Source organism: Lagenorhynchus albirostris, chromosome X (genome assembly GCF_949774975.1).
Source record: "Lagenorhynchus albirostris chromosome X, mLagAlb1.1, whole genome shotgun sequence".
Taxonomy (NCBI): domain Eukaryota; kingdom Metazoa; phylum Chordata; class Mammalia; order Artiodactyla; family Delphinidae; genus Lagenorhynchus; species Lagenorhynchus albirostris.
The window spans coordinates 116724186-116751385 of NC_083116.1; the positions used below are offsets into that span (position 1 = coordinate 116724186).

At 39.2% G+C, this 27200-nt stretch overlaps 1 protein-coding gene across 1 annotated transcript in view; it reads right to left on the reverse strand.

The window, feature by feature from the left end:
- The window catches only part of PPEF1 (protein phosphatase with EF-hand domain 1), a 145049-nt gene that overhangs the window by 66505 nt on the left and 51344 nt on the right, over positions 1 to 27200 (reverse strand). Inside the window, exons 5-6 of the mRNA XM_060137592.1 lie at positions 18620 to 18747; positions 9784 to 9844 (exon numbers count right to left, since the gene is read on the reverse strand). Coding sequence (XP_059993575.1) covers positions 9784 to 9844; positions 18620 to 18747 — 189 coding nt within the window. The remainder of the gene's footprint in view (positions 1 to 9783; positions 9845 to 18619; positions 18748 to 27200) is intronic.

Sequence of the window (27200 nt, forward strand, 5' to 3'; positions counted from 1 at the left end):
TCCCATACTTAAAATGCAATAAATAACTTCTTGAATACCTAGCCCATGTAAGGCACTGTGCTAAGTGTTATGAATACCAAGATAACCCACACATAACCATGAGGAATGATTTGTTCTGAGATCAGTAGGTACATTCACATGAAGCATCATTATCCCTTCCCAGGTGGACATTTTACCAAAGCAGTGAGTTCATCAGCAGGGAGGAGAGGGAGGAGCACAGGGAAAACTGGTCAATCAAGGTATTTTGATGCTCTGAAGCTCTAACTCTACATTTTTTTTTGCCCACTCTAATATCTCAGATTTTTACTAATAGGGCTAGAAACATAACAATACATTGTATTTGGTTCAAATATCTGTGGCTATTCAGAATCTACAGAAAATTAAATGGCAACATTTAACTTTTCCCTGTTAGACACTTCAAATTCTACTTACGTAATTGATTTGTTTCTCTTGTCACATAAAAACCAATTTTCTGACATGATTTTCTTTTTCTTCTTGGTAACAAACCATAGGCAGAAATTCCCAAAGGACCTCTCTCTCGAAGAGATATTTCTGTGTAACGGATTACCTGCACTGCCCATTTCAGTAGGTGCTGAGACCCAGGATCTCTTTCTTGCTAGACTGCCTATGAAACAGTCAGCCCAAGAAAAGAAATCTGGCCAATTCAGGTGGAGAAAGATGAAAAGTGATACGGTAGATTGATTGCAAAAGTATCCCCAATTCTCTACTCCAACCTCTAGTCATGCTCTTTTTAATGTCATTTTGCAGCCACTCTCATCAAGAGTCTCCTTCCCCAGACCTTGAAGCTGGGTTGGGTTTGTGACTTGAGTTGGACTAAAGAATATGGTGGAAGTGTTATGTACCAGTTCCAAGCCGGCCTCAGGAGGCCTTGTATGCTTCCATTCTTTTGAAACTGTGCCACTACCACAAATCCCAGGCTAGTCTACTGAAAGCTCCAAGACCATGTGGAGCAGAGCTGAGTCACCCAAGCCACGGCCATCCTAGATCAGCCACGCACCAGCAGACCTGTAAACACGAGGGAACTCCAACCAAGACCCAAAAAACTGCCAAATCAAGTCTGCCAAGATCAGCAGAAGTGCTCAGCTGATCTGTACACTTGTGAGCAAAAAGAAATGTTTATTACATGCTACTGAGCTATTATAGTTGTTTAATACACAGTATTATTGCAGTAACAGATAACTGATAGAGAGGACAATGACATACTCTTCAGCTCATTAATACTGAATTGCTACTAAGCTCATTAATTAGAAGTTCTCTAGGGCTTCCCTGGTGGCACAGTGGTTGAGAATCCGCCTGCCAATGCAGGGGACACGGGTTGAAGCCCTGCCTGGTCTGGGAAGATCCCACATGCCACGGAGCAACTAAGCCTGTGTGCCACAACTACTGAGCCCGCGTGCCACAACTACTGAAACCCGCATGCCTAGAGCCCGTGCTCCGCAACGAGAAGCCACTGCAATGAGAAGACTGCACACCACAACGAAGAGTAGCCCCCGCTCACCGCAACTAGAGAAAGCCCGCATGCAGCAACAAAAACCCAATGCAGCCAAAAATAAATAAATAAATGAATAAGAAGTTCTCTATAGGTTTGGAAGGTATGATGTTAGCAGATGTAGACAGAATACGTTGTTTTTCATTATTCAGTTATGCTGAGAGATTACAATTAAAAATTAAACTTGAAATTTTTTTCTAAAGTCATAATATTTGGTAATTTTAAAATGTTTTCTCAATTATTGTGTACTCCAATTTTTTTTGTGGTAATTGACGATGTTTTATAAGAAGTTAAATTTAGGAGTAATAATGTCTGTCTTCAGTGTGGTCCAGCAGAGGTTATTTTTCTCGTTGGGATTTGGTTTGAGATTTGAGAAAACTTAATTATTTCATTTTATGTTTGAAAACTAGAAATGCAGAGCATCTTGGTAAATTTTATCTCAGGTTCATTTTGCAGGCAGAAAAGCCAAACTATTCTACTTGACTATCTTAAGGATCATTTCTACTTGGTAGTCTTTCTTAGAATAGCATCTTACTCCAAAAAAAACACCTTTCTTCTTCCCAGCTTTACTTACTGAAAAATCAGGCTCCTCTTGGGAAAACAACAACAACAACCAAACAAACAAAACCAAAAACAACCTCAGCAGTTTCACTATATCATCTTTTTTTTTTAACATCTTTATTGGAGTACAATTGCTTTCCAATGGTGTGTTAGTTTCTGCTTTATAACAAAGTGAATCAGCTATACATATACATATATCCCCACATCCCTTCCCTCTTGTGTCTCCCTCCCACCCTCCCTATCCCACCCCTCTAGGTGGTCAGAAAGCACCAAGCTTATCTCCCTGTGCTATGCGGCTGCTTCCCACTAGCTATCGGTTTTACATTTGGTAGTGTACCTATGTCCATGCCACTCTGTCACTTTGTCCCAGCTTACCCTTCCCCCTCCCCGTGTCCTCAAGTCCATTCTCTAGTAGGTCTGCGTCTTTATTCCCGCACTATATCATCTTATAACTACCTTACTGAGAAATCCCAACTGGTGAGGTATAAACAAGAACTGATTTTCTTTTCCCGATCATTGCCTTCACCAATGTTCTGTCAACTTTCCCTTTCTCATCAGCTAACTGACACATCAAGTCAATTCCACCAGTTCTGGTTATTAAAACTCAGTCTTGTTATTTAAGACCATAATAAAAATATTGCTTTTCTTCTTAAAAAAAAAAAGACCAGTCTGGCCCTTCCTTTCATACATTTGATGACCCTCATTTCTTATAAGTTCAGTGATAAATATATGAAAAAGCACCATTTCCCTAAACCAATTTTTTTTTTTTTTTGGCCTTGCTGTGCAGCTTGCAGGATCTTAATTCCCCAACCAGGGATTGAACCTGGGCCCCCTGCAGTGGAAGCACAGAGTACTAACCACTGGGCCACCAGGGAATTCCCTAAACCAATTCTTTTTTTTTTTTTTTTAATTTAGTTTTGCCTGCATTGGGTCTTCGTTGCTGTGCACGGGCTTTCTCTAGTTGCAACAAGCAGGGGCTACTCTTTGTTGCGGTGTGCCGGCTTCTCATTGCTGCGGAGCACGGGCTCTAGGCGCCTGGGCTTCAGTAGTTGTGGCACGCGGGCTCAGTAGTTGTGGCTCGTGGGCTCTAGAGCGCAGGCTCAGTCGTTGTGGCGCACGGGCTTAGATGCTCCGCGGCATGTGGGATCTTCCCGGACCAGGACTCAAACCTGTGTCCCCTGCATTGACAGGCGAATTCTTAACCACTGCGCCACTAGGGAAGCCCCCAAACCATTCTTAATCAAAACTACTCAATATGAAATATCAATAAACATCAAATCATAATCCTTCTGCTGGTTTTTATCCACATAAAAAAGAATAACATAGATTTTCTTCCTAACGTGGGTAGCTAACGTGCATCATATGTGAAAACAATCAAAAGCGTTAACATTTCAAATGCAAGTACTGTCCTTGTGGGCTGTAACTATTATAACTAATAATAATAATTTAATGAGTGCCAGCTATAAGAATATTTGTGCAACAGGTGATTAGAATTAATCCATACCTATTTGGTTTACAATTCTGTCAACATGAATCTACAGTAATTAAATATAATAAAATCTTGACTTATAACTGAATGATGCCTTAACAAATTGTTCTAAAGAAAATACCTCAAAAATACCCCCTACACACAATCTTCTTTTGCCCAGTACAGACTCAAAATCTGGACTAGGAAAAATCTAAAGCCCATAATTAAAAAAAAAAAAAAAAAATTTCTGCCTCTACCACCTGCATATGTCACTTTGAATACAAGCTCCAGACGTTGCTGGAAAAAGAAAAGCACAAACTGAACCATGTTTATAGTTATTTCATTTCTCAATTATGAATCTGGATTAAAATCATGAGTGTTCATACAATAAGTTCAATAGATGCCAAAATGAAAGTTGGTAAAATTCAACACCTGTTCTTGATTTTTTTAAAAACTCAGAAAACTAGGAATGGAAGGATACCTCCTTAACGTATTTTTTAAAATTTAAATCAACGGTAATGGTTTTTCCATTAAATCATTAACAAAACGAGGATGCCCACTTTCACTGTTTCATTTTAACACTGTTCTGCTATCTCCAGCAAATATAATAAAACATGAAGCCAAAATAAGAGCAGTGACTCTTGCATAGAAAGATATAAAAATAAAGTTACTTGTGACCAGTGTGATTAAATATCTATACTCAAGGAAATCAACTGAAAAACTCCTGGAATTGATAGGAAAATTAAAATAATACAGCAGTTAATCTCACTGGTTTGAATCACAGCTTCACCACTGATAAGATGAATAACCTTGGGAGGTTACCTTATAAGCCTCAGTATTCTCATCCACAAAAGGGGGATGAGAATACTAATTCCACTGGTTTGTCATGAAAACTAAATGAAATGATATATTTAAAGCACTTAAAAGACATGGCACATGGCATTTAATAAATATGAGTAGTAATAATTATTTAATGTTACTGTTCAATAGTATCACAATACAAAATAAACAGACATAAACCAAACGCTTCACTAAATACTACCAATAATCATTAGGGAGATATGGGGGGGAGATATCTTATTCACCATAGCAACAAAAAATATAAAATACGTGGCTTGATAGGACATTTTGATTGATCTGGGAAGCAGAAAGAAAAGTCAAAACAACACTTCCACTCACTCCATCCCACTCCCCACTTCCACCAGACTCTGTTTAAACCTGTTGCTATGTATATAGCAGCTTTGGCTTTCTACCTGTGGGAGGAGGCTGATGTGAAAAATCAGACTGGGGAATGGATGTGCAGCATCTCCCCATCAAGTCCTATGAATTGGCTTTGAGCAAGCAGTAGGACATGTAGGTCACCTCTCACCTTTGGAACACCCAGAATGTCTCAGCATACTCTGTGCCTCAGAGTTAAAACCATTAAACTGGCCCTGGTATCTGGAAATGTTAAGTGACCTTCCAGTCCCTAAATATACCCTGCTTAGGGGTCATAGCACTTCTGCCAAACAGGCCTAGGTAGAGGTTGTCTGGAACTCTCCCACCAAAAAGGGCCATCAGAAAGCAACCTACAGTAATGTACAGTATGGTGACTCTAGTCAATAATACTCTATTATATATTGAAAGTTGCTAAGAGAGTACATTTTAAAAGCTCTCACCACACACACACAAAATTGTAACTATGTGAATGGATGCATGTGTTAACTAACGTTGTGGTAATCATTTTGCAATATATGCATATAAGAAATCATTATACTGTACACCTTAAACTTATATAATGTTATATGTTAACTATATTTTAATAAAGCTGGAAAAAATTTTGAAAGTGAAATCAACATACAGCAATAATCTGTAAATCTCTTTTTCTGATACATATAATAACTGAATCAGTATGATTCTAGGACCCTATAATAGAGAGATGTATAAAATAACAGACAGCCCGGAAATATGCCCTATTACACATTTTTAAATGAATATATTATGAAGGAGGCACTACAAAACATGGTGAAAAGATACATTATGAAATAAATGTCATGGGGAAAATTTGGTTAACTACTTGGACATTTTCTTCATAGGTGTGTTTTTAAATTATTCTCAACCACTAGGCATCAAATTTTCCTTTTTTAGTTTAATATCAAAAATTCAAAATTTATGAAATGTTAAAACTTTTAGAAGTCAAATCATAAAAAATCTAGAAAAATAGCCATGGTAATCCACATTTTAAATATTTCAGGGCCTTCTAAGTTTAAAAGCCAAGGATTCACAAAGAAAAAGATATTTAGACTTGAAAAGAAAGATAATTTAAAAAATTAATGGATGAAAATTTCCTAAACCTGACAAAAATATCAACTTAGATATAACAGAAGCTCAGCAAACCCCACACAGGATAAATAAAAATGAAACCTCATCAAGGCATATTATGGTTGAATGCTATTTTCCAAGGTCACTTAGGTTATTTTGTTTCTTCCCCACCTCCTTTGGGTGATGGTTATTCATTTGTAATACAATTAAGTGCATTTGTCACAGTGTGTATTCTACTTGGGAATCACATTCTCTCTCTCTTCCTATTTTTAATTAATTATTATTATTTTTTTTAGGGATGTGAAACATTATCATGGTTCTAAGAGTCAGAACTACAAAAAGGTATTCTCAGAGATGTGTCACTTTCCCCTCATCTCTCCTACCCAAACCCCATTCTCCCCATTCTTTCTGCCCTGCTCCCACCCATCCCTCCATTTCCTGTAGGTAAATAATGCCATTAGTTTCTGATTTACCCTGTAGGTTTCTCCTGTATTTATTTTTGCACAAATGAGCACACATAGACACACACACATGCGCGCACACTCTTATCAGGCAAGGGTTTCTTAAGCAGGATACAGAAAGCACTAACCATGAAAGAAAAAACTTGTACTACGTTAAAATCAAGAATGTCTACTCACGGGCTTCCCTGGTGGCGCAGTGGTTGAGAGTCCGCCTGCCGATGCAGGGGACGCGGGTTCATGCCCCAGTCCGAGAAGATCCCACATGCCGCGGAGCGGCTGGGCCCGTGAGCCATGGCCGCTGGGCCTGCGCGTCCGGAGCCTGTGCTCCGCAACGGGAGAGGCCACAACAGTGAGAGGCCCGCGTACCGCAAAAAAAAAAAAAAAGAATGTCTACTCACCAAAAGACATCATTTAAAAATTAAAGACTGGGGGATAGATAAAAGCCAAAGACTAGGAACAGATATTTGCAATAAATTTATCTAACAAAGATTCACATTCTCATATTTAGAATACCTACAGAACTCTTAGAAATTGGTAAGAAAAAGGCAGATACCCAATAGAAAAATGGGCAAAAGACCTGAACAGGCACTTTGCCATATGGGATGTCCACGTGACTGCTAAACATTCAAACAGGTGAGCAACTTCTCTGCTCACCAGGGTAATGCAAATTAAAGCAGAAATGTGATACCACTACATACTCACCAAAATGAATAAAATGAAAAGGACTGATAATTTCAAGTGTTGGCAAAGATACTGAACAATTGGAACTCTCATACACTGTTGGCAGTATAACTTGGTACAACAATTTTGTAAAACTGTTTATCAGTACCTAGTAAAGCTAAGCATATGCATGCCCTATAACTCCAAACTTCCTTTCCTGGGTTGTGGTACATCTTCATAATAATGGTCCCCAACGAATCATGTCTCCTTGTATTCATATCCCTTTACAAGATAATGCTGCTGCTACTGCTCCCTGCAAGAGATGGATCTTTCCTAACCCCTTTGAATCTGCACCTAGCCTTGTGACTTGCTTTGACCAATAGGATATGGCAGAACTGATTTTGTGTGAGTTCCAGAGCAAAGGCCTAAAGAGGCCTTGTGGCTTCTGCCTTTGCCCTCTTGGGATCTAGCTGCCATGTAAAGAAGTCCAGGATATCCTGTTGGACAGAGAGGCTGCATGAGGAGAACTGAGGTACCCAAGTTCACAGCCCACACCAAAGTCCCAAACATGTAAGAAAACCATTTGGACCTCCCTCTCCAGCCCAGCTAAGTTGAGTGAGCCCAACTGACAGCACGTACAACAAAGACAAGCCATCCCCACTGAGCCCTTCAAATGCCTGACCCACAGAATCACAAGCAATAAAATGGTTGTTGTTTTAAAGCACTAAATTTTGGGGTGGTTTATTATACAGCAATAGATAACTGAAAATGAGCATATAGCAAAAGAAAAGAATATATATGTTCACTAAAAAGGACAAGTACACGAATGTGCATAGCAGTACCATTTAAATTACCAAAACTGAAAACAACTCAAATGTCCATAACAATAGAATGGATAAACTTTGGTATATTCATAAAATTAAATATTATTCAGCAATAAGAATGACCAAATGGATGACTCTCACAAATATAAAGTTGAGTAAAAGAAGCAAAACTGTATGTTTTCATTTATACAGAGAAGTTCAAAAACAAGCAAAACTAAACTAGGAGGTAGAAGTCAGGAAAGTAGTGAGGAGGGTGCAGGGATTGGGTAGTGAGTGGCGGAGAACAGGAGGGGGCTTCTGTGGCTATGATAATGTTTTATTTCTTGTTCTGGGTGCATGTTACAAGGCTGAGTTTACTCTGAGAAAATTTATTAAGTCATATACTTATCATTTGTGTACTTTCCTATAATTTGTATACTTTTCTTCCAGAAAAGTTTACATAAGAAGTTTAAACCACTGTCCCCTTCTCTGATAAAATTTTAAAAATATTTTTAAATCACTTGTATAATTTTTTTAAGCAGATTTTTAAAAATATAGAGCCTAAGTAAATATCTTTGCGCTGGAACCCAGCCATCTGTGGCTATGAATATCCATAAGTGATTCTGATGCATAGCTCAGATTAAAATATTAGGTCATTAGCAGAAAGAGGGCTGTTTCATTTCATTATTATTATATTTCCTCTCAGAAACATTTTTGCCAAAGAACATGAAGCACAAACAACTGTCTTCAAATTGTAATTAGCTAAAAGAAAAAAAATGGCAAAATACCTACTTCCCACCCACTCCCCACTCCTCAGGTTTGGCTATTCCACCTTTCAGAAACCTTCTACAGATCATTAAATGCTTTAATTGGTTTCACACATAAGTACTTAGCTCAGAGCATACCATTAAAACACCCTTCTTTCACCACTTTGAAGGATGCTCACTAGATTAAAAGATGCTTTAGATGCCATACACATTTTTAACTAGAGCAAAAATAGTTGGCCCAAATTAAAGAAAAATGAGCTTCTAAGTCAAGTGCCTACCTTGAAGATAACAACAGGCAGATCTTAATTTGCAGAGAAATACATGACTTGTGAATAACTATAATTTTTTTTTTTTGGCTGTGCCGAGTGGCATGTGAGATCTTAGTTCCCTGACCAGGGACTGAAGCCATGGCCCCTGCAGTGGAAGCACTGAGTCCTAACCACTGGACCGCCAGGGAAGTTCCTCAATAACTATCATTTTAAAATCATTTTGAATCACCCCTATATTGTCTGTATCTGAAATGATTTATTCAGTCATTTCAGAATGACTAAATAAATGATAGATAAATACACAGCCTGACAGACAGCTAGCTAGCTATGGAGAAAACAGAGACATGATGGTGCCAACTGTGTTTAATCCCCCACCCAGATCTGTTTCATGAAATAGTCAAGATATTTTGATCTCTCAGCACAAAAGTTCTGTAGATTAAAAATAAGATCCTCTTTACTAAGCTACTATTGTACATTAGTAGGTTGTGGTTCAGAGAAGGTATTCAACATACTAATGTAAAATGAAATCTAATTCAGTTTATTTATTTATTTATTTATTTTTTGCGGTACGTGGGCCTCTCACTGTTGTGGCCTCTCCCGTTGCGGAGCACAGGCTCCGGACGCGCAGACTCAGCGGCCATGGCTCACAGGCCCAGCCGCTCTGCGGCACGTGGGATCCTCCCGGACCGGGGCGCGAACCTGCATCCCCTGCATCAGCAGGCGGACTCTCAACCACTGCGCCACCACGGCAGCCCTAATTCAGTTTTTTGAAAATGAAAAAATTAAATGGTCAATTAGTTAACAGCAATCAAGGATGGAAAAAGCCAGTTAAACTGTTTTCACCAGTTGCTTGGTGTCACACAGACAAGACAGATGGGCATCTTTTTAATTTCTTAGTGTTCTCTCATCTTCAGTTTACATTCCTTGATGAGACAATTCAATATTTAATGACTCCTTTTCAAAAGACTAAACTTTTTACTTACCTGGATCTTCCTCAAGTAGACGTGTATAGTTTTCCAACATGAAGGAGAAGAAGTTCGATAGCTGGACAAAATAAAAATACATTGATCAATTAATGAATCCCAAACAGGTACTGTTGGTATTCCACGCAAGTCCCCTTTACTCCTCTGAAGGTTCTCATCTCCCAGCTGCCATAGATGGTAATGGGTATCGCTTCTACCTGCCCGCCTCCTCCCCAGGATTGCCCTTGGCAGATGGGCAGCAGCTCCCCCAGAGTCGCTTAGGATATCAGATACCCCTCCCTCCTGGGGGGATGCCCATAGAAAAAGACTAACTGAAGCAAGAGTATCACAGCCCAGACCCCCACCTCTCTTGCCACTGGGTGGGACAAACTGACGCATTTCACACTTCAGAGCTCCCAGTGGGATCAGGCTGAGGTCAGACTTCTCCAGAAAACATATTTTTGCCTAGCTTCTTCCCTGTCCTATCTTGCTTTCCTCACTCCCTTATAGGTTTTTCCTGAGAATACTCTCTCAGGAAGTCACTTGTACCAGAAGCCCCTATCTCAGACTCTGCTTCTAGGAAACCCACTTAAGACAGCTGCTAGATTTTTTTCATTATGATCTCTTCTATTTCTTTCGGTAGTGAGAATAAGGGATATTCTTAAATGCCAAATATATTTGGTAAATGAAGGAAGGAAGGGAGGGAGGAAGGGAAAGATGGAAATCTACCAGTATTCCAACCATCACCTAGATACTGCCTCTATGCCCACCAATTATCTGCAAAGACCTGCATGTATACAGGACAAATAACTTCCAAGCCCTGTCTCCCGTGAAGAGTGAACACTAAGGAACCTTATCAATCTGGGAGTAGATCTGGCAGTTGAGGGAAGGAAGACCTTCCATACAAATATATCAAAATCTATGATTTTAACGCTGTTGATGGATTTGTCAACTAAGAGTCAACAGAAATCACAATGAGATACCACTTCACACACACTAGGATGACTATCATCAAAAAAGACAAATAATAACAAATGTTGGCAAAGATGTGGCAAAACTAAAGCCATCATACACTGCTGGTGGGAATGCAAAATGGTACAGCTGCTTTGGAAAACAGTTTAGCAATTACTCAAAAAGTTAAACACAGACTTACTCGATGACCCAGCAATTCCACTCCTAGGTATATACCCAAGAGAACTGAGCAAATATGTTCACAGAAAAACTTGCACACAATTATTCATAGCAGCATTATTCATAACAGCCAAAAAAGTGGAAGCAACCCAAATGAGTTATCCACTGAGGAAAGGATAAACAAAATGTGCTATATCTATACAATGGAATAATATTCAAAAATAAAGAGGAATGAACTATTGACACATGCTACAACATGGATGAACCTTGAAGACAATATGCTAAATGAAAGAAGCCAGTCACAAAGGATCGCATATTGTGTGATTCCATTTATTTGAAATGGCCAGAACAGTCAAATCCATAAAGACAAAAGCAGATTAGTAGTTGCCAGGGGCTGGGCAGAGGGCGGGAATGGGGAGTGAGTGCTAATCAGTATAGAGGTGATTTTTTTCCTTCTTTGGTTGGGGGGTGATGAAAATGTTCTAAAATATATTGTGGTGATGATTGCACAACTTTGTGAATAAACAAAAGGCCATTGAATTTTCTACTTCATTATTCTTTTTTGAATTTTATTTTATTTTTTATACAGCAGGTTCTTATTAGTCATCAATTTTATAAACATCAGTGTATACATGTCAATCCCAATCGCCCACTTCATACCACCACCACCCCGAGGCCTTCCCCCCTTGGTGTCCATACGTTTGTTCTCTACATCTGAATCTCAATTTCTGCCCTGCAAAATGGTTCATCTGTACCATTTTTCTAGGTTCCACATATATGCGTTAATATATGATATTTGTTTTTCTCTTTCTGACTTACTTCACTCTGTATGACAGTCTCTAGATCCATCCACGTCTCAACAAACGACCCAATTTCGTTCCTTTTTATGGCTGAGTAATATTCCATTGTATATATGTACCACTACTTCTTTATCCATTTGTCTGTCGATGGGCATTTAGGTTGCTTCCGTGACCTGGCTATTGTAAATAGTGCTGCAATGAACACTGGGGTGCATGTGTCTTTTCGAATTATGGTTTTCTCTGGGTATATGCCCAGTAGTGGGATTGCTGGATCATATGGTAATTCTATTTTTACTTTTTTAAGGAACTTCCATACTGTTCTCCATAGGGGCTACATAGGTTGACAATGCCACCAACAGCGCAAGACAGTTCCCTTTTCTCCACACCCTCTCCAGCATTTGTTGTTTGTAGATTTTCTGATGATGCCCATTCTAACTGGTGTGAGGTGATACCTCATTGTAGTTTCGATATGCATTTCTCTAATAATTAGTGAGGTTGAGCAGCTTTTCATGTGCTTCTTGGCCATCTGTATGTCTTCTTTGGAGAAATGTCTATTTAGGTCTTCTGCCCATTTTCGGATTGCGTTGTTTGTTTCTTTAATTTTGAGCTACATGAGCTGTTTATATATTTTGGAGATTGGCCACTTTGGCCACTGATTCATTTGCAAATATTTTCTCCCATTCTGAGGGTTGTCTTTTTGTCTTGTTTATGGTTTCCTTTGCTGTGCAAAAGCTTTTAAGTTTCATTAGGTCCCATTTGTTTATTTTTGTTTTTATTTCCATTACTCTAGGAGGTGGATCAAAAAAGATCTTGCTGTGATTTATGTCAAACAGTGTTCTTCCTATGTTTTCCTCAAAGAGTTTTATAGTGTCCGGTCTTACATTTAGGTCTCAAATCCATTTTGAGTTTTTTTTGTGTGTATAGTGTTAGGGAGTGCTCTAATTTCATCCTTTTACATATAGCTGTCCAGTTTTCCCAGCACCACTTATTGAAGAGACTGTCTTTTCTCCATTGTATATCCTTGTCTCCTTTGTCATAGATTAGTTGACCATAGATGCGTGGGTTTACCTCTGGGCCTTCTATCTTCTTCCATTGATCTATGTTTCTGTTTTTGTGCCAGTACCATATTGTCTTGATTACTGTAGCTCTGTAGTATAGTCTGAAGTCAGGGAGTCTGATTCCTCCAGCTCCATTTTTCTCCCTCAAGACTGCTTTGGCTATTTGGGGCCTTTTGTGTCTCCATACAAATTTTAAGATTTTTTGTTCTAGTTCTGTAAAAAATGCCATTGGTAATTTGATAGGGATTGCATTGAATCGCTAGGTAGCTTTGGGTAGTATAGTCATTTCCACAATATTGATTCTTCTAATCCAAGAACATGGTATATCTCTCCATCTGTTGGTATCATTTTTAATTTCTTTTATCAGTGTCTTATAGTTTTCTGCATACAGGTCTTTTGTCTCCCTAGGAAAGTTTATTCCTAGGTATTTTATTCTTTTTGTTGCAGTGGTAAATGGGAGTGTTTCCTTAATTTCCCTTTCAGATTTTTCATCATTAGTGTATAGGAATGCCAGAGATTTCTGTGCATTAATTTTGTATCCTGCAACTTTACCAAATGCATTGATTAGCTCTAGTAGTTTTCTGGTGGCATCTTTAGGATTCTCTATGTATAGTATCATGTCATCTGCAGTGACAGTTTTACTTCTTCTTTTCCAATTTGTATTCCTTTTATTTCTTCTTCTTCTCTGATTGCTGTGGCTAGGACTTCCAAAACTATGTTGAATAATAGTGGTGAGAGTGGACATTCTTGTCTTGTTCCTGATCTTAGAGGAAATGCTTTCAGTTTTTCACCATTGAGAATGATGTTTCCTGTGGGTTTCTCATATATGCCCTTTATTATGTTGAGGTAAGTTCCCTCTATGCCCACTTTCTGGAGAGTTTTTGTCATAAATGAGTGTTGCATTTTGTCAAAAGCTTTTTCTGCATGTATTGAGACGGTCATATGGTTTTTATTCTTCTATTTGTTAATAGGGTGTATCACATTGATTGATTTGCATATATTGAAGAATCCTTGCATCCCTGGGATAAATTCCACTTGATCATGGTATATGATCCTTTTAATGTGTTGTTGGATTCTGTTTGCCAGTATTTTGTTGAGGATTTTTACATCTATATTCATCAGTGATATTGGTCAGTAATTTTCTTTTGTTGTAGTCTCTTTGTCTGGTTTTGGTATCAGGGTGAGGGTGGCCTCATAGAATGAGTTTGGGAGTGTTCCTTCCCCTGAAATTTTTTGGAAGAGTTTGAGAAGGATGGTGTTACATCTTCTCTAAATGTTTGATAGAATTCACCTGTGAAGCCATCTGGTCCTGGACTTTTGTTTGTTGGAAGATTTTTTTTTTTGGCAGTACGCGGGCCTCTCACTGTTCTGGCCTCTCCCATTGCGGAGCACAGGCTTGGGACGCGCAGGCTCAGCAGCCATGGCTCATGGGCCCAGCCGCTCCGCGGCATGTGGGATCCTCCCGGACCAGAGCACGAACCCGTATCCCCTGCATCGGCAGGCGGACTCTCAACCACTGCACCACCAGGGAAGCCCCGTTGGAAGATTTTTAATCACAGTTTCAATTTCATTACTTGTGATTGGTCTGTTTATATTTTCTATTTCTTCCTGGTTCAGTCTTGGAAGGTTATACCTTTCTAAGAATTTGTCCGTTTCTTCCAGGTTGTCCATTTTTTTGGCATAGAGTTGCTGGTAGTAGTCTCTTAGGATGCTTTGTATTTCTGTGGTGTCTGTTGTACCTTCTCCTTTTTCATTTCTAATTTTATTGATTTGAGTCCTCTCCCTCTTTTTCTTGATGAACCTTGCTAATAGTTTACCAATTTTGCTTATCTTCTCAAAGAACCAGATTTTAGTTTTATTGATGCTTGCTACTGTTTTCTTTGTTTCTATTTCATTTATTTCTGGTCTGATCTTTATGATTTCTTTCCTTCTGCTAACTTTGATTTTGTTTGTTCTTCTTTCTCTAGTTCCTTTAGGTGTAAGGTTAGATTGTTTATTTGAGATTTTTCTTGTTTCTTGAGGTAGGCTTGTATAGCTATAAACATCCCACTTAGAACTGCTTTTGCTGCATCCCACAGGTTTTGGATTGTTGTGTTTTCATTGTCATTTGTCTCTAGGTATTTTTTGATTTCCTCTTTGATTTCTTCAGTGATCTCTTGGTTATTTAGTAATGTAGTGTTTAGTCTCCACGTGTTTGTGTTTTTTACGTTTTTCCCTTGTAATTCATTTCTAATCTCATAGTGTTGTAGTCAGAAAAGATTCTTGGTATGATTTGAATTTTCTTAAATTTACTGAGGTTTGATTTGTGACCCAAGATGGGATCTATCCTGGGGAACGTTCCGTGCGCACTTGAGAAGAACATGTAATCCCCTGTTTTTAGATGGAATGTCCTATAAATATCAATTAAATCTATCTGGTCTATTGTTTCATTTAAAGCTTCTGTTTTCTTATTTATTTCCATTTTGGATGATCTGTCCATTGGTGTAAGTGAGGTATTAAAAGTCCCCTACTATTATTGTGTTACTGTCCATTTCCTCTTTTATAGCTGTTACCAGTTGCCTTATGTATTGAGGTGCTCCTATGTTGGGTGCATATATATTTATAATTGTTATATCTTCTTCTTGGATTGATCCCTTTGATCATTACATAGTGTCCTTCCTTGTCTCTTGCAACATTCTTTATTTTAAAGTCTATTTTATCTGATATGAGTATTGCTACTCCAGCTTTCTTTTGATTTCCATTTGCATGGAATATCTTTTTCCATCCTCTCACTTTCAGTCTGTATGTGTCCCTAAGTCTGAAGTGGGTCTCTTATAGACAGCATATATATGGGTCTTGTTTTTGTATCCATTCAGCAAGCCTGTGTCTTTTGGTTGGAGCGTTTAATCCATTCACGTTTAAGGTAATTATGGATATGTATGTTCCTATGACCATTTTCTTAATTGTTTGGGGTTTGTTTTTGTAGGTCCTTTTCTTCTCTTGTGTTTCCCACTTAGAGAAGTTCCTTTAGCATTTGTTGTAGAGCTGTTTTGGTGGTGCTGAATTATCCTCGCTTTTGCTTGTCTGTAAAGTTATTGATTTCTCCATCGAATCTGAATGAGATCCTTGCTGGGTAGAGTAATCTTGCTTGTAGGTTCTTCCCTTTCATCACGTTAAGTATATCATGCCACTCCCTTCTGGCTTGTAGAGTTTCTGCTGAGAGATCAGCTGTTAACCTTATGGGAGTTCCCTTGTATGTTATTTGTCATTTTTCCCTTGCTGCTTTCAATAATTTTTCTTTGTCTTTAATTTTTGCCAATTTGATTACTATGTGTCTCGGCGTGTTTCTCCTTGGGTTTATCCTGTATGGGACTCTCTGCACTTCCTGGACTTGGGTGGCTATTTCTTCTCCCATGTTAGGGAAGTTTTCGACTATAATCTCTTCAAATATTTTCTCTGGTCCTTTCTCTCTCTCTTCGCCTTCTGGGACCCCTATAATGTGAATGTTGTTGCCTTTAATGTTGTCCCAGAGGTCTCTTAGGCAGTCTTCATTTCTTTTCATTCTTTTTTCTTTATTCTGTTCTGCAGCAGTGAAATCCACCATTCTGTCTTCCAGGTCACTTATCCGTTCTTCTGCCTCAGTTATTCTGGTATTGATTCCTTCTAGTGTAGTTTTCATTTCAGTTATTGTATTGTTCATCTCCGTTTGTTTGTTCTTTAATTCTTCTAGGTCTTGGTTAAACATTTCTTACATCTTCTCAATCTTTGCCTCCATTCTTTTTCCAAGGTCCTGGGTCATCTTCACTATCATTATTCTGAATTCTTTTTCTGGAAGGTTGCCTATCTCCACTTCATTTAGTTGTTTTCCTGGGGTTTTATCTTGTTCCTTCATCTGGTACTTAGCCCTCTATCTTTTCATCTTGTCTTTCTGTGAAAGGAACTGCAGGACTGTAGTTCTTCTTGCTTCTGCTGTCTGCCCTCTGGTGGGTGAGGCTATCTAAGAGGCTTGTGCAAGCTTCCTGATGGGAGGGACTGGTGGTGGGTAGAGCTGACTGTTGCTCTGGTGGGTAGAGCTCAGTAAAACTTTAATCCGCTTGACTGCTGATGGGTGGGGCTGAGTTCCCTCCCTGTTGGTTGTTTGGCCTACGGCAACCCAACACTGGAGCCTACCTGGGCTCTTTGGTGGGGCTAATGGTGGACTCTGGGAGGGCTCATGCCAAGGAGTACTTCCCAGAACTTCTGCTGCCAGTGTCCTTGTCCCCACAGTGAGCCACAGCCACCCCCCGCCTCTGCAGGAGACCCTCCAACACTAGCAGCTATGTCTGGTTCAGGCTCCTATGTGGTCACTGCTCCTTCCCTTGGGTCCCACTGCACACACTACTTTCTGTGTGCCCTCCAAGAGTGGAGTCTCTGTTTCCCCCAGTCCTGTCGAAGTCCTGCAGTCAAATCCCACGAGCCTTCAAAGTCTGATTCTCTAGGAATTCCTCCTCCTGTTGCCGGACCCCCAGGTTGGGAAGCCTGACGTGGGGCTCAGAACCTTCACCCCCGTTGGTGGACCTCTGTGGTATAAGTGTTCTCCAGTCTGTGAGTCACCCACCCAGCAGTTATGGGATTACATTTCGCTGTGATTGCGCCCCTCCTACCGTCTCATTGTGGCTTCTCCTTTGTCTTTGGATGTGGGGTAGCTTTTTCGGTGAGTTCCAGTGTCTTCCTGTCAATGATTGTCCAGCAGCTACTTGTGATTCTGGTGTTCTCACAAGAGGGAGTGAGAGCATGTCCTTCTACTCCACTATCTTGGTTCAGGCTCGAATTTTCTACTTTAAATGGGTGAATTGTATCCCAATAAATTTGTTATTAAAGAAGACTCAATATTTAAAGAATGTACTAATACTGGAATGTCTGTGTACAAAGCATATCAATTTGAGAGCTCACCCTCCCTTTGTCTCCATCACTATATTCTACAGTACTTAAAAGGACAGTCAATGCTGTGAACTGCTAAAGGAATACCTGACTGAATCACACTATATAAGTTTTATAGCTACCAAGAATAAATTCAGCAATTTCTTTAATTCTTTTTGAAATTTTAATTATTTTAAATATTTATTATTTTATTTATTATTTTTATTTTAATTATGTTTATTGTGTGCTAAATTTATAAATATATGATTGTTGAAAACTACAAATGATACAGAATGAAAATGCGAAGTCCCCTTCTACCCACTTCCACCCACCAACCATGCTTCTCCCCAGAAATAACCAGAGTAAATACTTTCTGTATATCTTTTTCCAGACTTTTACAGTATGCTTCATTTTCTTTCGCATATATGGGATAAAACTTCATATTGTTCTACAAGTTGATTTTTTCATTAACAAATACGTTATACCAGATCTTTCCAAGATCTTTTTATTGTTAAAAGTACTTTTTTTCTATTAAAAAGCATTAAAGCTGGATTTACATACCGCTTTTGCAAGCTTGACAAAGTCCTTCCTCACCCATTTATATTTTCTTCTAGAATTTTCATATGTTTGCTCCCTGCTCCCAGGAAATTCTTCTATTTATTTAACTCCTTAAAGTAATTTTTTTACTTCATAAAGTAACAACTTTACTATTAGGGCACATACCAGAAAAACAGAATAAGACCATTTTTTACTAGTTAACTAGACATCTGGCAGCCCTCTTAAAAATATGAACTTCAGAACTGAAAAACACCATCCTCTTCCCAAATCATACTCTCTCAGTAGCTAGTTCCAAAACAATGTCACTATATCTTCTATAAAAGTCTTTCACCAAGGTTCTTCAGCTTAAAATGCACTCAAACTTTCATTCTTTCAATAAAAGGGGTAAGGGAAGCATTTTACCAAAATAAGAGACAAGCTTGCAAAACAGACCTCCAATTGGCCTTGTTCATCAGCATATTCGATGGACTGGAAGATGGTGAGGGCATAGCGTTGTCTGGTCTTCAGCTGAGCACTATGACCTCGGTACCAGTTCTGGATGACCAATGCGGCTTTTAGTGCTGCAGACCCACAGGATACGAAAGGGAAAGAAAAACAGTTACTGTGGAGCTATGGGGGGAAGGTAAGTGCTTCAGAAAAAATCAGTCCACCTGGATTCCTAGGTTCTAAGAACATAAAAACTACAGACAACGAGATGTTCCTTTATGTTTTTGTACAATGTCCTCAAGTCTCAAATACTCAGGAATAATGATGACCCAGCCATCAAGAGTAGCATTTTTGGAGCCTGAATTTGAATCCCAACTCTGCTGACTACCGTCTATGTGATTTTGGGAAAGTTATTAGAACTCTCAAAGCTTCAGTTTCCTCGTCTGGCACTATTTGAAGTCTATGTACACCCTATGAAGTAGCAATTCCATTCTTCATTATATACCCCGAAGCAATTCTCACACAGTCCATAAAGGAGACATACGGGGATACAATGCTTCTTTGTTGGCAGCCGTAGGGAGTTTGACACCAATGCAACCTGGCTTTCCACTGCTAGGAAGGAGAAGATGTGACTGTGGTGAGTGTACACCATGGAATATTATGCCACAACTGGAAGCGATATATAGCGACGTGGATGGGTCTTCAAAATAGTGCTTCAGTTAGAACAGTTATCAAAAAGTTAGAGACAGAATGGAATATAACATGATACCATTTTATATAAATTTAAAATACACGCACACGAAATCGCAATATACGTTTCGTAAGAATATACAGAAAGGAAAAGATACTAAAAATAAGAGATTGGTTATTTGTGGGGGGTGGGTGAATGAATGAGCATAGAGTATATGGTTAAAAGGGAATAAACTAATGAACTAACTACCATAAGAAAGGGCCTTGCGCAGACCAATGATGACAATGTACAACATACTGAGAAGTATGATTCACTCCACCTTCTCCACCTGCGATTCAACTGATAAAAGACAGATGGATAAATGAACACACCTCCCTCCTTCACAGAGTTACTATGAGGATGAAATGAGATACTACAGGTGAAGAGTTTAGGCCAGTGCCCAGTGTAAAGCATTTACTAAATAAATGGCAACTATAGTGACAAGTATTGTGTTGTTTGTGGATTATTCAGGCACACTGACTCTCTTCTGGGGCTGGGAGCCTTTGAACCATCCTATAGCTTCATAGTTTTGAAGAAAGAAATCAGGCGAGAGAGAATAAGATTTAAAATATAGTCTCTTACGCCTTTCTCAACTTTTACAGTGACGAGTAATCAACACCAGCTGGCTCCTTTTATTCATGCTATAATTTTTCCCAGTTAGCCCATAAGAATCAAGAGTTAACTCTAACAAGAACAATTTGAGTTCTGAAGCAGCAATCCAGCCTCTCGGCTTAGTACTGCTGTGGTATAACGAGTACACACTATCCATCTGAGGGTGTGTGTTTATGAGCTTCTCCAAGGCTGTTGGGTTCCAGAGACTCTTGTTTCATTATTCAGCTCTCAGAAAACCCCAGGAAATAGGCGTAAGGTCAAGTACCGTTATCTTTATAGGGAAAAACCACAGGGAGAAGAAATCAAGTGACGTTCAATATCACTAAGTGAATAATTCCATGTCTGAAATCTCAAGTGTTCTCACCATATCATCATGCGGAGCCCAGCTTCACCTGAAAGGTCTGTTCTGTGGGACAGTCACTGTCATGACCAACCAAGCCTCAGCTCAGGGGCTCTGTTCACCAAGCACAACAGAACTGTTCCAGGGCTGAACACTTACTGAGGGCCAGGCAGTGGACTCATCTCTGCAGTCAGTCCTCGCCATACTGTGAAGCTGGGAGAGACTAACTTACTTAAGTGCACTTAGCCAGTAAGTTGAAATGGACAGCAAGGAATTGCACCCACCTCTCAACCTCTTAACCTCCATAGAGCTATTGATCTTTTTCTGTGCCTCACTTTCTACGTCCGCACAATGACGTAGTGGAATAAATGATCACTAAAGTCTCTTCTATTTAGTATTAGCAACACCAAAAAAAAAATCAAGCTTAGTGTTATTTCTATAATTAACAGTAAAACAAAGTAGCTACCATACGTTAATGGTCTACTACAAGACATTTAGTCCCCACAAGTATTATCATCTCCATGTTACACATAAGGAAACTTCAGGTTCAGAGAGGCTAGCAACTTCTAGTACCCTCAAAGACTTCCTAATTATATATAATATTTCATTAAAAAATTCACAAACTAGTGTGAACAAACAGGTAACCACCTCAGAACCCAAGAGCCAGGAGCAGAAGAGCCATGCCAACCAGGACGCACAGGGCTCACTTCCTTAGAGTCCACAGTCTTGGCTCAAATGTTGCCTTCTCCGTGAGGCCTTTCCTGAACACCCCTTGTAAAATGGCACCCATCCCCCATTGCCTATCTCCTTCTTTCCCTCCACAGCACTTGTCACCATCTGATATAGCATATATTTTACTCATTTGTTACTGTCTGTCTCCTTTCACTAGAATGTAATCTCCATAAAGGCTGGGATTTTGGTCCATTGGGTTAGCTGCTGTGTACCCTGAGTCTGGAACAGTCCCTGGAACATAGTAGATGCTTGATAAATATTTGTTGAATGAATGAATGAGTGAAATTACTGTTTAGTTAAAACTTCCTGTCTTGCGTTTCTCTTCATGCTAATTGCTGAATCTTATGTTTGGTTTTGTTTTTTAAATAGGAGTTTATTTGACAGTCCTTTAAATAAGAAGTTTTATATTCAAAACGGTAAGGCATTTAAAGACTCTGCTTTTGAAATTCTGCTATCAGAGGCCTCCTGAGGAGGCAACAGGATGAGTGAATATTTAATGTAACTTTAAGGGGCCTGATATCCAAGCAGGAAGAGCGACACAAGTGTGATAGAACTGATTAAAATGAATTCAAATGAACTGGAAAGAGAATGAACCATCTAGTGGCAAAAGGCTTTAAACAAGGAGGAAAAGCATCTATTACCTCAGCTGTTCAAAGCACGATGAGAATAGGGTATGCCTCAACTCTGGGACCACAGTTTTCACTGTTGCTTTTGTTTACAGATATCTGCCATCTGCTAGAGTATGTTTCTGTCCCAGCGAGACTTTCAACTTCACTGGAAAAACAGCTCAAAGCACATGCCCAGCAGACATGAGATGGTCACAAAGCCTGCTTCTTGAGCAGCAAGGCAGGGACCCTCTGAGGCTCGCTCCTCCAGAAACTCTGACATCCCTGCAGAGCAAGGGTACAACATAGGATCCTTGCCCCTGGAAAGTATTTTTCTCAAACAAGAGGGAAACGAGAGGAAAGCATGAGGTCCAGCCTCCAAAACAATGACAGATATTTTAAACAAAACTATCACTTTCCCAAATGACAGATCATAGTTTTATCATTCTTGGAAACATATGGCCTTCCAGTCAGAGAAGGGCAAGAAATAGAGGTCATTACTTTGACTTTTTATTTACCCACATACTCGCCCACCCACCAACCCATCCACATGGGATAATAAAAATAAGTTCTGAATTTGTAATCTGGAGACTTCCGTTTTGGTCCTAACTCAACCAGGTGCCAACTGTGTAACCTCAGGCAAATTGCTTAACCTCTCTGGTCCTCGGTTTCTCATATGAACAATGATAACTTGGGATTATGTGACCTCTAAGATTCTTTCCAATTATAAAATGCTCTAATTCATCCCTCTATTTTTTTAATGCCCCAGCTGCAGCCTACCTAGCCTGTAGCAAAGCTGAAAATAACCATTAAAGGACAAAATAGGATGTGTAAATATGAACACTCAAATCAGAAGCTTCTGGATACAAAAGACAAATTCTAAAGGCTACTCAAAGAAAAAAAATCTGAATTATCCTTGTAGAAAAAATCCAAGTCAATTCATTAATATCCTTGGCTTTCCCATCAAGGAACCGTAGCCAAAGTTTGCTAGCAATTGGTCTAGGAACAAACATTTCACCTATTACTTCTCCTTTAAATGGCCTAAAACATGATTACTGTGTATATTCTGTTAACTGGTACAAGTGATAGCCAATAGAAGATGGAGAGAAACGGATGGGGAAGGAAGTGAAGACAAGAGGGGGTGGGGATACAGAGACACATGGGAAGGGTCTAAAGTCCAGAGGTTTCAATGAAAATTGAGAGATCAGAGAATGGGATAATGATCATAAAGATCGCAGAGGTGGAGCTGATCCAGGAGGCCACAGGGGCCAGGAAATGGGAATGAGCAGCTGAAGTGGAGCAGGTGAACGACTGTTCTAAAACAATCATTATCGTGAAAATACAAATTTTTAAAAATTATTATTGTATGAGAAATTTATCTACGTAAAAGATTTACTATCATTTTAAATCATTAAAATATTTTCTTGTAGGAAGTATGTTCTATTCAACAATTCAGTAACGACCTTTAATCCTCACTCAGAAAGAAAAATTAAATATCTTGACTACAATTCTGTTTTATGTCTCCCTTGTTATTAATTAGTAATCTGAGTTATACTGCCACACTCATTCACCCAAGATCAAATATAATGAGCATTAAATTTTTGTCTTTTGCAGCTGCTAAAAAGATAATGCAGTATAAAGCCATGATCATATAGAAAAGTGTTCTGATTACGGGAAATACAGGCATACCTTGGAGATATTTCAGGTTAGGTTTCAGACTACCACAACAAAATGAATAATGCAATAAAGAGTCACATGAATTTTTTTGTTTCCCAGTGCATATAAAAGCTATGTTTATACTATATTGTAGCCTACTAAGTGTGCAATAGCATTATGTTTAAAAAAATGTACATACCTTAATTAAAAAATACTTCATTGCTAAAAAAATGTCAAAACAATCACAATAGTAACATCAAAGATCGCTGATCACAGATCATCATAACAAATATAATAAAATGAAAAAGTTGAAAATACTGTGAGAATTACCAAAATGTGACACAGAGACACAAAATGAGCAAATGCTGTTGGAAAAACGGTGCCAACAGGGTTGCCACAAACCTTCAATTTGTAAAAAATACAATATCTGTGAAGCACAATAAAGCAAAGTGCAATAAAACAAGGCATACCTAAAACTGGCAATTGGGGCTGAGGTACTGCTCTTTCTTACACTGAATCGATGCGCCTGTCTGTAACAGGATTTTCTAATAATTAACAGGATCCAACTATAAGGCTGGCTTCTTTGTAAATTATCTAGTCAAGGCTGGAATCTGGTAAAAAAATAAAGAGGTGGGACTTCATATCCTTTCAGCAGTACTTTCTACCTTCTAAAGGCTCATGATTCTACAGTAGACGTCTAAATAGTCCATGTCAGAGTCTCATAATACCTGACATTTCTAAAGCAGAGGTGGATCAATCACAAAGCAAATAGAGAAAAAGATGAAGATGAATTTAATTGGTATAAAGAACAGAAAGGATGCTTGGCTTTTTGTTTGCCTGTTTCATGTAGGCAATAAATGTGTCTGTAGTATCAATCCTATATAAACCTCAAGGCCAACACATTATCATATTAAAAAGTGAGTAATTAACTGAAAATTGTTATTGAGAGGGATCATAATTTCAGATGAAGAAAGCAGTCTCCTTTTACAAAGAAAAGTACTTGTTTAAAATGATTCCCAATTGATGCCAACAAACTAGGGATTATAGTATATGATGTGGGCTGAAAATAAAGATATGGCAGTTTGGGCATACTGATGATAATTAAAGCCATGGGAGTAAAGTCACCCAAGGAGAGCATTAGAGCGACAAAATAAGAGGGCCAAGAGGAACCCCAATATTTTAAAGTTGGGAGAAAACAGAGCCCTCATAAACAGTTAAAACAGAGACATAAAAGGAAACCACGAGAAGATGCTGTCACTGAAGCTAAGGGCCATGAGTATTTTAAGACGGGAGTGTACAGGAGTGCCAGGTGCCGCCAGGAAGTCAAGCAAAGTAAGTACTGAAAATGCTCCATGGGATTTCAAGGTCATTCAAGAACTTGTCTAAATCATATTCCACAGGATGAGGTAAATGAGAAGGTAGGAGACAGCAGTGTGAACACACCCTTCAGGAGCAAGCTCTCTGAAAGGGAGGAGAAAGAGCAGAGTGACTGGAGGGGACAAGAGGGCTAGGGAAAGCTCTTCTTCCAAAGGGAAGGAAAACACAGTTACAAAGGGCAATTATGCACAACTGGGAAATTATGAATATGAACTATATGCTAGAGAATATTACTCTATTAGTTTTAATTTTTTCAGTGTAATATAGGATTGTAGTTATGGAAGAGAATATCCCTTTTTTTAGGACATTAATGCTAAAGTATATAGAGGTTAATATATAATGTCTGCAACTTACCAATACTTTCAAATAGAGAGGGAAATGGAGCTGGAGAGAAAGAAGGAAGAGAGAGCGAGAGAAAGAGAGGGAGAGAGAATGGTAAAGTTAACGTGAATCTAGGTAAAGTGCATGGGGTATTCATTGTATTATTCTTACATCTTCTCTGAAGGTTTGCAATTTTTAAAAATAAGATGTTGGGGGGCTTCCCTGGTGGCGCAGTGGTTGAGAGTCCGCCTGCCGATGCAGGGGACACGGGTTCGTGCCCCGGTCCGGGAAGATCGCACATGCCACGGAGCGGCTGGGCCCCGTGAGCCATGGCCGCTGAGCCTCCGCGTCCAGAGCCTGTGCTCCGCAACAGGAGAGGCCACAGCAGTGAGAGGCCCACATACTGCAAAAAAAAAAAAATAAGATGTGGGGGGAAAACAAAGCAGAATGGTCAAACCTCCTACTCAAAAAAAAAAAGGAAAAAAGAGGAAAGGCACTAGAACCTGTTAAAATGTTAATGAAGTATCAGCTAAGGGAGTGAGGGGGGAGGCAGAAGGGGAAGAGCAATGCCCCTCACTCCTACACATGCACCTGCAGCTACAGAGAACAGTCATAGTCCTTTGAGTGACAAGAACTTTAAAGAACATCTTATCTGATGTCCCATTTCACTGAAGAGGAAAATGAAGGAGGTCCCAGCTCACAGGGATTTCTGCTAGACTACACAGTGCCAGTAAAGACTGATGGCAATTATAACCAAGAATCCTCCAACACAATAACAAGAAGGATGGCAAGGGCTCCTCTAAATTTTCTTTCAGAAAATTCTTTAGAGAACAACAAAGATAAAGGAAACAGTGGTGTTCATAGTTTTTCCATGGAAGTCCCAAATTTAAATATGCAGCATTGTAAAGGAGTTAACACTAGGAAGGAGGAGGCTGGGGGTGAAGGGAGGGGATCCCTCGGGCAGTTATGAATGGTTTGATTATTAGATTTTTTAAACAGCTAGGTTAACTAGATGTTATTCCAAGAATTAAAGAAATATTTTGTTTTGTTAGAAAAGAGACAACAGGCCCAAAATGGAGTCACTTGTGCTAAGCTCCATGTCAGTAAACCGAGACTTAATACATAACCTAATTGTATTTTCCAGCCTCTCCTAGGAATGTAATCTTAACCAGTCTAGAATTTCCTGGCCAGCACTAGTGAGGTAATCAACCTGAAAGACCTTTGTCTTCCCACAAAGGAAGGTGACGTTGCCTGAAATATTCCTTTCTTTCCGTTTATGACTTCCCTATCTTACCCCTTTCTGCCTTTAAAAACCTCTCCTTTCCTGCAGCTTTTTGAAGCTCCTTTCTGTTTTCTGGATGGGATGCTGCCCCATTCATGAATCACTGAATAAAGCCAATTAGATCTTCAAACTTACTCCGTTGAATTTTGTTTTTTTAACAGATTTGCTGGCAGCACCAGGAGGACTGAAGGAGACTTCTGATGTCTTCAGCTAAAATGAGAAACAAAGGTGTGGTACCCGTGAACACTTCTGATTTCTCTTTCTCACCATTTCTGAGGGTTGTGGGTAATTTCCTTTCAATTCTGAGTTCTGCTCTCTTTGCAGGAAGCTCCTGATCTAACTGGCTTTCCAGTACACATTACCCCTTTTGGGAAACCCAGTGCAGTCCACAGTCTTCATTTTGGGGGTCTGCTGGTTCACTCCTTTCCCCAGTTCCAATTTGGGAATTGCTGGTGGTGCACACAGTGCCTTCTCCTAGCCAGTCCACAGTAACATCTCTTGGTTACCGCTGGTGTGTTGAAGTACATGTTTGTCTTGTTTTGTGTAGATAAAGGCTACTGGTAATGGGAATCTTAGAAGCCAAAAAAAAGCTGCAAAAATTGATGGACACAAGTCTAGCACTTTGAAAGCTGTTAGAGCGCTTGCCACCTAACTCTAAAAGACTCCTGTGATAGGATAAGGTGGCCACTGAATGGGTCAGATTGACACTAGGTTGCCGACGAACCTCAAGAAAATTTCTGTGCAACAAGGTACACTGTAAAACACCACACAATCTTCAACCCAGCAGCATATCTGTCTTAGCTATTAGTTTGGCTCTGAGAGACTCAAAGGTTTAGCTAAAAATAAATTAATAATAATAATAACTGGAATCCTTAAGTTCTAAGGAGTTAAGTGTGCCACATTCTGACACATATGCTTATTTTATGTCTAAA